We start from the raw sequence: 10,280 nt of genomic DNA on the forward strand, positions 1-10,280 counted from the left end.
TTTATCACCACCTCCTATTTCCAGAACTGTTCTGGCCTGAGTGTGGAGAGGAGATCCGGGTGTGATTCAGCATTCCTGACCTTGGAGTTCTAATATCTAGCTTCTCATTCTGATCCTGCTGGCTCCCTCACTAGTTGTGACTTGGGTAAACTGAGTCTGCATCTGTTTAGATGATTTCAAGTATTTAAAACTATTCTGTGGAGAACTTTTGTTCTGCTCTGAACTCAGAAGGCAGGAATGAAAAAGGGGAAAGTTGTAGAGAGATCACTTTAGGTTTAAAAAAAAAAAAGAAAGAAAGAAAAAAGCTTTTATAGTGAGAGCTATCCATTAGTAGAATAGACTGCCGGGGGAAGTGAGTCCCCCATCTATGGAAGTCTTCTAGTGAAGGTGGGATGCCCAAATGTGGCTCTGGTGGAAGTCCCAATATTTTCTGCTGCTGGAGGATGCCCGTTTCTGACACTGACTTCCAGGAACTTCTTTGCTCAGCTGTCAGTTGGAGTTCATTGTAAGGCTCCAGTAAGATCAATTGGAAAGGCCTCTGATACATGTCAAAGCTTTCAGAAATGTCCACTGATTCTAGCAGCATCTGTCAAGCACTCAGTATATGGGCACAGAAGTTTTGTGGGTCCTGCCCTCAAGGAAATGACATTCCTTAGGAAGGAGACACAAGGACATATCAAATGCATCCCAAGTAGTTTCTGGGATTCAGAGTGAAGCCTTTTGACCCGGTAACAAAGGTGATGTTGCTGAGTGACAGCAAGTCAAAGAAAACATCATTTTTCATTATCTTTATTATCCTAAGGATTCTAAGTGCCCTTTCAGTTCTGATTCTCTGTAGTATAGTGGGCTGTGTTAGTCCCCTTTCCCCTCCTTCCAGGAGCCCCTTTCCCCTCTAACCCTCCTAAGCTGAGCCCAAAGCCTCAACAGGACAGTAAGGATGTGGTACTCAGTGATGCTGAGTTCTGGCTATCTTCTCCCCCTCCTAGACTGAGGTCCTTGAGAGCAGGCAGAGACTTGGACTGAACACCTCCAGCCTAGTCTAGGGGAAACAGCTGAGCCAGTGAGTAGGAGGGTGAATCAGCCTTCCCCCTCTCCCCCTTGGATTCCCCTTCTCTAGAAATGGGAGATGAGCCTAGCTGGCCCCAATCTGATAGTTCCTGATGAAGATCTGAAACTCCGGATGCAGGGAGCAGAGGGCAGAGGGGGATGGGTAAATATTTCCTGCCCTCATTTGCCGGTTTCCGTTTGGCTGAATGTCTTCCGGTGGGTCTGGATTCTGACTTTTAAGAAATCTGCTGGTTTAGCCCCTCCCTCTCTTCCTCTCCCTTCTGCCTGGGCTGAAGTTTCCTTCTGGAGCTCTGATCCCCTTTGCTTTCTATTTGACCCTGGCTTGCGAACATCCTCCTCAGTCCTACTTATGCCTCCCCAGGCTGTTGGCCAGAGGCCTTTGTGGCGCTTAAAGCGTTACAGGATCTTTCCAGTGTGGTTATTTACTGCCCCGCCCCCCCCCCCTTCCCTTCTCCTGGAATGTATTCCCTCACCCTTTGCCCCTCCCCTCCAGACTCATGCTGAGTCTGGACTCAAAGCTGAGCTCATGCTCTGATTCCTATCGAATCCTGACCTTCCAGCTGCTGCCCCCCCTCCCCCAGTGCTTTACATCAGTTTTTATGGCCATATCCTTTCCCTTTCACAGCCTAAGTTCTCTGTGAAAGATCCCGAAGTCCTAAAACAGAACAGTGTTTATTAGCAAGTGATTATAGCTGATTAACTGGAGCAACTATTATTCCCTCTTGTAAACCTTTGTTTATCCTTCCCAAATACTCTCCCTTTCCCAGGAATATCTCCCTTTCCCAGGAATATAAGAAATTTGGTTCAAGTCTCTAGGATCTTCATCAGTTGGCTGTATGTTACGGAATATTATCGTTCTGTAAGAAAGGATCAGCAGGATTTCAGAAAGGCCTGGAGAGACCTACATTAACTGAGGCTGAGTGAAGCGAGTAGAACCAAGAGAACATTGTACACGGCAACAAGATTATGTGATGCTCAACTGTGATATTGTTGAGGTCTAGATTTGAGGTACCTAAATGAAATTAGGGTTTAGTTGAGTTCTAGTGGCAGGTTCAGGGTACAGGGAGCCAAATGGAGCTCCCCCGCAACCCCCCTGGATTCGGCACAAGGATATGGTGGTAAACGAGTCTTGTAGTGGCAAGTCCCCAATAAAGGCATTTATTGGCCAGAGCGCTAGATTGATAAGAGGTTTATTATTGGGTTTAGAAGTAAGGAGATAGTTGGGGGGTAGAGATAAGAAGGGCACCGGACAGAGGGTCCTCACATGGCTGGCATGTTTGGAATCTCTGCCAAGAGGGGGTCCCAGCGTGTCCCTTTTATAATGGGAGATTTAGCTCAAGGGGCTTTTGGGTGTAGCCCCAAAGTTGGCTCATGGGACAGGTCCGGATCTTCTACTGGAATTCAAAGGGACCAGGATTTGCCAAAGGGTAATTACATTAACTAGGAGGGGTTGGGAATCAAAGATAGGAATCTTTCCCACATCAATATGGTCGTGGCTCTTTTCAGCACTGAGGTGATTCAGGCCAGTTCCAATGGTCTTGTGATGAAGGAGCCATCTGCCCCCAGAGAGAGGACTGTGGGGACTAGTGTGGACCACAGTATAGTATTTTCACCTTTTTTGTTGTTTGCTTGCTTTTTGTTTTTTCTCTTTTCCCCTTCTGATTTGATTTTTCTTGTGCAGATGACAATAGAGGAAATATGTATAGAAGAATTGCACATGTTTAACATATATTGGGTTACTTGCCATCTAGGGCAGGAGAAAGGGAGAATTCGGAACACAAGGTTTTTCAAAGGTCAGTGTCGAAAAATGATCCATGTATGTTTTTGAATTTATTTTCAAAAATATAAAGTTTCAAGGCTGGATTTTTGCGGTTGGGAGAGCAGGATCCAAAACCCCGTCACCCCCAGCCTGAAGATTAGGTGACTTAAGGACATGCCAGGGAGGCTGGGATGGCCATTCCTACTGTCCCTGGTCCTAAAATCGGAGCACCCCTGGGATTGCCTCTGGATTTTCCTTTCTGAGCCTCAGGTTCCTGAATGAGAAAGCTGGGTACCTCTTCAGAGTCTATTCTGCCTCTTCAGCTTGCCCAAATCCCCGTAAGGGCCCACAGGCATACAGGGTCCTGAGAACACAGGAGGCCCAGAGGCTGAGGCTTTGCCTCTGCTCCCTGGGAGAAGACTTTAAGCTGGCTAATGCACTAGACAGGAAGCCTGGGGGGCAAGGCGGCAGGGCAGCAGATTAAGCCTCTCCGGGTGCAAGGGGCAGAAGCACGCTGTGGGGGCTCCGGGCATGGTTAGGGGCAGCCTTCTGAGGCCCGACCCAGCCCCTCCCCCAGCTCAGCAAATCTGGGACAGCAGAGGAAGTGGCAGAGGGAGGAGGCGGGAAGGGCCCACAGGTCTGCTGATGCAACGTCACCTAGCAACGTACCCAAAACACCTAGGCTGGGCCCGGCCACCGGCTCGCTGACCTGCTAGCGGTGACCCACCTGGGCATGACACAGAAGCAGGTGACTCCAGGGGCCCTGGGGAGCTTCAGGGGAGGGGGGGGGGTTTACAAAAGGAGGGTAGTTGGGAGAGGGGAAGTTCAGGGAAAGAACTGGGGGTAAAGGGGGAGACAAGGGGCGCGTTCAGGGGCCCAGATCCATGTGACAGAACCAGGCCCCGGAGAGAAGTCGGAGCACAGAATGCCAGCGTCAGGGGCCCATCTGCAGAGAGGGCGCTGCATCCCTGCTCCGAGCCTCCGGTCCCAGGTGCAATTGCTCTTTGTAAGGGAGAAAACGAAAAGCGTTTCTAAGGTTTGTAGAGCCTGACGTGCTCAACCTCTCACAGCAAGCCTGGTATTATTACCGCCCCTTTTCAGACAGAGAAACTGAGGCACGGGGGGGGGGGGGGGGAGGGGTTGGTTCACAGGCAGGACCTGCCTACAAAGGGCTCCGGCGTGATTTACAAGGGGGGGAGGGGAGGAAATGGGGCCCCTCCCCCATCCGGCCCCAGAGCCTGGGATCAGGGGCCGCTCGTGACTCCCGGTCCCGCAGACAGGCCCAGCTCGCCATGGCCGGGAAAAGACTCGCCGAGACGGCCCGGACCGAGGAGGAGGAGGAGGAGCCCGCGCGCCTGCGCAGTAGCGGAGACGAACGGGGGCCGGTGCGCCTGCGGAACGCGGAGGATCCGCCTCGCGGGGCCGCGGGGCCGGGCTCCCGCCGGGGCTCCCTGCTCGGGCCTGTCCCGGCCCCGTCCCGCCGCCCCTCGCTGGCTGCCGCCCTGGGGCCCGGACCGCGGCGCTCCTCGCTCGCGGGCGCCCGTCCCAGGCGGGCCCCGGCGCCGGGCCCGGGGGCGTGGCTGGGGCCCGGCCCCGCCCCCGGGGCGCGCTGGGAGGCGGAGCTCGTGCGGCGCGCCTTGGAGGCGGCGCTGACCGGCGCCCTGACTGGCGCGCGCTACCCGGCGGGCGGAGCCGGGGCGCTGGCACGCGGCCTCTGCGAGCTGGTGCGCAAGCGCGTGCGCGAGCTGCTGCCGCCGCGCTACAAGCTGGTGTGCTCGGTGGTGGTCGGGCAGCGCGCGGGCCAGGGCGTGCTGGTGGCCAGCCGCGCGCTCTGGGACCCCGCCAGCGACGGCCACGCGTCCGCGTGCGCGTGCGCGGCCTCGCTCTTCGCCGTGGCCGTGGTGCACGGGCTCTACTCCGAGTGACCGGCGTGGGCCGCTTATTTTGTCAAATAAATAGAGCTTACAATAAATAAAAATAATTATTATTGTCATAAATAATTCGCGGGTGGAGGGAAGGGGGGACGGCCCTCCAGGGGCAGCAGCACCCCCTCGGGACAAGGCCCGCGGGCTCTTCCAGGTCCCTCTTGGAGGGGAGACCCACCCCCAAAGCCCCGGGGCTGGGCCCTGAGGGGGAGCAGCCCCTCCCCCAGCCTGGAGGGAGCCCTCCCCACCCAGCTGGGGCAGGTCCTGCAGGACCCGGCCCGGGACCCAGCGGGAGCTCAGGGACCCCCCAGGAGTGTTCTCGGCAGGGGGCCGGTGGGGCCCCCTAGGTCCCGCTGTGCTGCCGCAGCAGCCCCAGGACGAATCGGAGCCGGACGCGCAGCTCGGGGCTGCAGCCCAGCCGCTGCAGATGAGGGGCTTGGTAGGTGAGGGCCCGGCGGTCCCGGGCCACGAAGGTGATGAGCAGGGGCTCCCAGCCGCTGAGGATCAGCTTGGTGTGGTCCACGTAGAAATTCACCTGTGGGGCAAAGGGGCTCAGGATCTCTGCTCCCGGCAGGGCGGCCCCCTCGCCCCTGCCCACACTCACCTGCACCGTGCCGTCGCTGAACAAGAGCAGCAGGGCCTGGTCCGTCTTGAACCACTGCAGGAGCAGGGGTGCCGGGCTCTCAGTCTCATCCATGCTGGGCAGGTCTCCACCCTAGGGTGGGCAAGAGGTGCCTGGTTAGGTCCGGCCTCTTCTGGGGTGGCTGCTGGGGGCTGAGCAGCTGGCTCACAGGGCCATTGACCCTGGGTGCGCAGTTAGCTCAACCTTTCCTTTCACAAATGAATCCCCAGGCCCGACTTGCCCAAAGTCACCCTGGTCTTGGGCTTCCCAGGAAGGGTTTCTTCCACGTACCCCCTGTACCCTGACCTACCTTCATAAGGTTCTGGTCCATGTAGGAGGCAAAATAGCGAAGGACCCCCAGCTGGCGCTGCAGCTGCTGAGGAACAGCCTCCATGGGGAAGCAGAAGTGCTTGGTGCTGGTTGGATTATAATGCACGTTTCTGGGGGGACAGGAGGGGTCAGAAGGGAACAGGCCAGTGCTGTCAGCTGAGAGAATCTGAGAGGCAGAACTTTTCACGTGGGGAAACCGAGGGCCTTCCCCAGAGCCCCTGACTGGGAAGTAACCGGAATGGGGTCTAACCCGGGGATCTTCTACCAAAAGGGCTACTCACTTCCTGTTGGACGACAGGGCCATGTGGGTGCCATCATTGAAGAGGACGGCCACCTGCCGGCTGGACAGCTGGTAGCCAAAGCCGTACTTGTTGGAGTAGTCTACCCATTTGCTGACCCATAGCAGATGTTCCGATGAGGCCAGGGGTGCTGGGTTTTGTTCAGCTGGTGAGAGGCAGGACGGACAGCACGGGGTGAGAATGCCCTGACCCACAGGCTTGCAAAGATCCCCACCCTTCTCCTCCCCTGCACAGACCCCTCCAGCACTGAATCTGGCCCACCCTCTCCAGGTACCTGGGGGCATGAAGGCCAGGCAGTTCCGAAGGGCACAGAGGGTAGATTCCATGACAGCAGCTGCTGTCAGACACTCCTCAGACCCTGGCAACATATTGGGGGGGGGGAGGGGAATGAGGGCTTCTTAGGAGGGGCTCAGAACACTTTCCTAGGCTGTCCCAAAGCAGGGCACTCCTGGGAACGTCCCCTGTTCCCTCAACTCACCCTCACAGCTGCTGCCCATGGCTGCCAAGGATCTGGGGGAACCTTCCTCAGGGGCGGTTTCTGCTAGACTGGGGGGGACATCAGCCTCCTTCTGGGGGAAAAAGGGGAGAACAATATGGGGGTTAGGGCAGGTGAATAGGAGAGGTAGCCCTCTCCAGCCACTCCCTCCTATTGACCTCTGGGGTCACGCCCAAAGCCAGGGCCTAATGAGGCAGAGGCAATTAGGCTGGGAGGAAGCTGGACGCTGCCAGGCCCCTTTCATCCTAGAGTGCTTCGCCCAGCAGCAGGGGAGTGAGTCAGGCTGGGTCGCCAAGGTCAGGAGGGCCAAGCCTGTCCCCACAGCTCCAGTTCCCCTCCTCACCTGGGCCTGCCTTGGCTCCTTGGAGCTGTTCTGAGGGCAGATGGACATCAACACGAGGTCGCTGACCAGGCGGGAGAGGTTGTCCTGTTCCTGGACAGCCAGCTTACCTGGGCACGAGAGGCACCGGAGCATTACTGCTCTGTCCTGCCCAGGGCTCCCCACTGGTCCCCCCCTCTCCTCTCTCCTCCCTTAATCCTCCATAGCTTTTCAGCTTCCCACTGCCCATTAGAGCCAGCTTACTCTTCTTCTTGCGGCCAAAGAGGCTCTTGGTCACTTTAGTGAAGAAGCTTTGGGCAGGGCTGGGGGGGGTCAGGTCAGGGACTGTGGTGCAGCTACTTGGGGGAAGTTGAGCTGGAGTATAGCCCTGAGTAAAGAGGAACAGAAAGTGGAGCATCAGATGGGGCCCCGGCAATATCCTCTGATCAAAGTGCTCCAGAGAAAGGCAGGGCCGGGCACAGACCTTGGTGAAGAAGTCATGCTGAAGGATCTCCTCCAGTGAGGGCCGGTCTTGGGGCACAGGGCGAAGGATGGCGGCAAGGAGGTGTCGGGCACACACAGAGAGGTAGGTGGGCAACGTGTAGCGAACCTGCTTGATGCAACGGTATGTCTCCTTCAGGTCAGTCGTCTCAAAGGGGGGGCTCCCACACAGCAGTGTATACCTGGCAGGGGGGTGGTGGCCAGGGGCCATGAGCTCAGTGGGTTCTCACCCCAAGCCTTAGTCCAAACCCTGGAAGTCCCGGTTTCCCAAAGATTCCTAGGCCCTCTGCCCGCCCTCTTTCCCCAGCCCAGAGCCCCCTGGGGGACACACTTACATCACACAGCCCAGTGACCACACGTCGGACTCAGGGCCGTGACCCTGGCGTAGCAGCACCTCAGGGGCCAGATAATTGGGGGTCCCACAGATGGTCCTGAAGGCACAGAGGGAAGGGGAGGAGCTCAGAAACAGCTAGCCACCTGGGGCTTTTGGTCTCCTAAGTCAGGATCGTCAGCCAGCTTTTTCCTTCCAGATGGCCCTTCCCCCCAAGCCCAGCAGGCCTTGCTCTGTGAAAGGATACAACTGCCTGCCTCCCTCAGCCTCCCCCGCCCTAGCCATTTCTAGCTGGGAACAAAGGCCCAGCCTGTCTCCAGGTTCCAGATAACACCCCCTTGTCCCAAGCACAATAGACAGCCATCAGACACAGAAGGCCTCACTCCCAGCTGGTCCCCCAGGCGCCTCTGGCCAAGAACCCCGGCCACCTACTTCTTTCTTTGATCCTGGGGTTCCAGCCGAGCAGCCAGCCCAAAGTCCCCAAGCTTCAGTTCCATGTTGTCTGTGATGAAAAAATTTCCTGAAAGCCAAGAGTCAGCAGGGGTGTTTAGGGGTTCACAGGCAGCTCTTCCTGTCTGCTTTCCCCCAGGTCCCCAAATCCCTCCTACCCCTCAATCTGGCTCAAGTACCCAGGGAGGGGAGGTAAAACACAGCTGCCCCCTGGAAGTGCCCCCAAACTTTCTCTGGGCCTTCCCCAGCCCCAGCTGAGCCGGGGTCCCTTCTCCTGGGACTCACCCAGTTTGAGGTCTCGGTGTAAAACTCCTCGTTGGTGCAGGTAGCGCAAACCGGCAATAACCTGTCGAAGGTAGTAGCGGACCTCGGGCTCCAGAAGTATGTGTCTCGCCTTCCAGATGTGTGCCAGTGACTAGTGGGCGAGAAAACTGTCAGGGACCTCAGAAGGCCCCGGCCATTCAGTTTCCTTTTCTGTGAAACAAAGGAGCTGAGCTCCAGGGGCCTTCCCAGCTGCCTCCCTTCTCTCTCTGGGAGGGAAGTTGGGGATGGGAGTTTTTCAGGAGGGCAGCAGGCTAGAGAGGCGGCCCATTGGTCCAGCCAGGGCCCCTGCTCCCCCACCCCCTCCAGAGGAGAGTCCTCACAGGCTTCTTAGGATGATGGAAAAGCTGTAGCCACCCCACTCAGGTAGGAGAAAGCGGGCCCAGAAAGGCCTGCCCTTGGCCATGACCCTGAGCTTCAAAGGCAGCACTGGAGCCCTCTGGAGCCTGAGAGACCCTCTGGCTAACGCTGCCCCACATCCCCACTCTCGCTAGCCCCTCCGGAGTGGTTGGGGAAAGAGCATCCTTAATGACCCCCTTCTTTGCCCCGTGAACCCAAGCCGGCTGTGCGCTGGCCTCCCACCTTTCGGCTGCAGTACTCCAGAAATATGTAGATGCTGCCTTCATCCTCAAAGTGGTGCGAAAAGCGAACGATGTGCCGGTGGTGGAGGCTGCGGTGCAGGGCGATCTCCTGCAGGATCTGGCGGGCAGAGGCGGACACTCTGACCCCGGGCTCCTCCTCCTCCCCCCCCCCCAATCTCCTCCAGGAACCGCATTCCTCCCTGACCTACCTTCTCCCGCTGGTGTGGTTTGGCCACCCGGCTCTGGGGAATGACCTTGACAGCGTAGGTGTGGCCACTGCTGGTGTCCGTGGCCTCGTAGCATCGGGCGAAGCCCCCCTGGAGCGGAAAGGGGGAAGCCTCAGCAGGCGGCCCCGCCTCCCCGCCGGCCGGAGCCCCTGCCCACGCTCCCGCGGCTCACTCCGCGGCCCCTCGCCCCGGCCCCAGCCCCTCCTCTACCTTGCCCAGGAGGCGGCCCCGGTAGTAGGTGCGGCCACTCAGCGGGTCCCTGATGAGGCGAGCGGGGTCCGGCAGCGGATCGGCTCCGGGGCTGCCGCGCTCCGACTCCCGGGCCCCGGCCCCGGCCCCGGCTTCGCTGTCTTTGCCGGGGGCCCGGGAGCGGGGCTCGGGGCTCGCCAGGGGCTGCGGGCGGAAGAAAGCGGCCGGCTCCATGGCCGCGGCCTGAGCCCGGCCACGAGATCCGCGCACGCGACTCCGGCCTCCTGCCAACTCTCCCACCGCGCGGCCGGCTACACTCAGCTTTCAGCTCGAGCCGGGGAAGCCCGGGCGTTTTTATCAATGAAGCCCGGCCCCCGCCTCCCGGGAGTCAACGAGCGTCAGCGGGCCCCGCCCACCGGGAAAACGTAACCGAGAGCCCCACCCCCGAGGTGGGGAAATAGCATCCGCGAAATCCACGCCCCCTTACGTCACCCCAACAGCCCCGCCCACGAGAGGAAATGACTCCGGGTAAATGTCACCAGGGAGCTCCGCCCACAATCCGGAAGGGGGCGGGGTCAACTCGGCCGGTACATCCCGGGCCAATCCATCGCCGTAGCCCGACTTTGCTCCGCCCCAAGCACTTGGGGTCTAGGTCCCGCAGCCCCAGAGCAACCCTGGAGACTGGCGTTCTTCGGCACTCGCAGTGCGGTTGGAGTGGGAACGGTGCTGGAGGCGCGGGTCCCTGTATCTCCAAGGGAGGCGTCTTCTCACAGGGTCTCGCCCGGCTTCCTCGAGACCCGAGCCCACGTGCCACAAGAGCTGGGATCCACTCGTGTGGTCGGAGTGCCCTCTAGCGACAAAA

General features: G+C 58.7%; 2 protein-coding genes across 4 annotated transcripts; one reads left to right on the top strand and one right to left on the bottom strand.

Moving 5' to 3' along the window:
• The first annotated feature begins 3,487 nt into the window (after positions 1-3,487).
• TCTEX1D4 (Tctex1 domain containing 4) lies at positions 3,488-4,752 on the top strand. Of its 2 annotated transcripts, none has more exons than XM_031969239.1 (2): positions 3,488-3,575; positions 4,104-4,752. In XM_031969239.1, exon 2 carries the CDS (start codon positions 4,120-4,122, stop codon positions 4,750-4,752), a length of 633 nt encoding a protein of 210 aa, XP_031825099.1. In that variant the 5' UTR covers positions 3,488-3,575; positions 4,104-4,119. The 2 variants fall into 2 exon arrangements, with proteins under 2 accessions (XP_031825099.1, XP_031825098.1); XM_031969238.1 differs by having other exon boundaries at positions 3,503-3,575; positions 4,108-4,752.
• On the bottom strand, positions 4,585-9,789 carry PLK3 (polo like kinase 3). 2 transcript variants are annotated; one of them, XM_031969237.1, is made up of 15 exons: positions 9,440-9,789; positions 9,212-9,319; positions 9,004-9,120; positions 8,386-8,515; positions 8,083-8,170; positions 7,655-7,750; positions 7,303-7,501; positions 7,083-7,206; positions 6,843-6,949; positions 6,482-6,569; positions 6,278-6,361; positions 5,986-6,148; positions 5,685-5,814; positions 5,357-5,467; positions 4,585-5,287 (listed from the first exon to the last, which is right to left on the bottom strand). In XM_031969237.1, the coding sequence occupies exons 1-15, from the start codon at positions 9,650-9,652 to the stop codon at positions 5,096-5,098; spliced, it is 1,950 nt and encodes a 649-aa protein (XP_031825097.1). In that variant the 5' UTR covers positions 9,653-9,789; the 3' UTR covers positions 4,585-5,095. The 2 variants fall into 2 exon arrangements, with proteins under 2 accessions (XP_031825097.1, XP_031825095.1); XM_031969235.1 differs by having other exon boundaries at positions 6,482-6,572; positions 9,440-9,787.
• Positions 9,790-10,280: the final 491 nt, after the last annotated feature.

The sequence above is a fragment of the Sarcophilus harrisii genome, chromosome 4 (genome assembly GCF_902635505.1).
Source record: "Sarcophilus harrisii chromosome 4, mSarHar1.11, whole genome shotgun sequence".
Taxonomy (NCBI): domain Eukaryota; kingdom Metazoa; phylum Chordata; class Mammalia; order Dasyuromorphia; family Dasyuridae; genus Sarcophilus; species Sarcophilus harrisii.

Excerpts from the sequence above, each read along its gene's own strand:
- PLK3 (XM_031969235.1), bottom strand. The coding sequence starts at position 9,652 with ATGGAGCCGGCCGCTTTCTTCCGCCCGCAGCCCCTGGCGAGCCCCGAG. Across the intron at positions 6,149-6,277 it reads CCTGGCCTTCATGCCCCCAG|CTGAACAAAACCCAGCACCC; the intron begins GTACCTGGAGAG and ends GCCTCTCACCAG. Across the intron at positions 5,815-5,985 it reads GCCCTGTCGTCCAACAGGAA|AAACGTGCATTATAATCCAA; the intron begins GTGAGTAGCCCT and ends CTGTCCCCCCAG.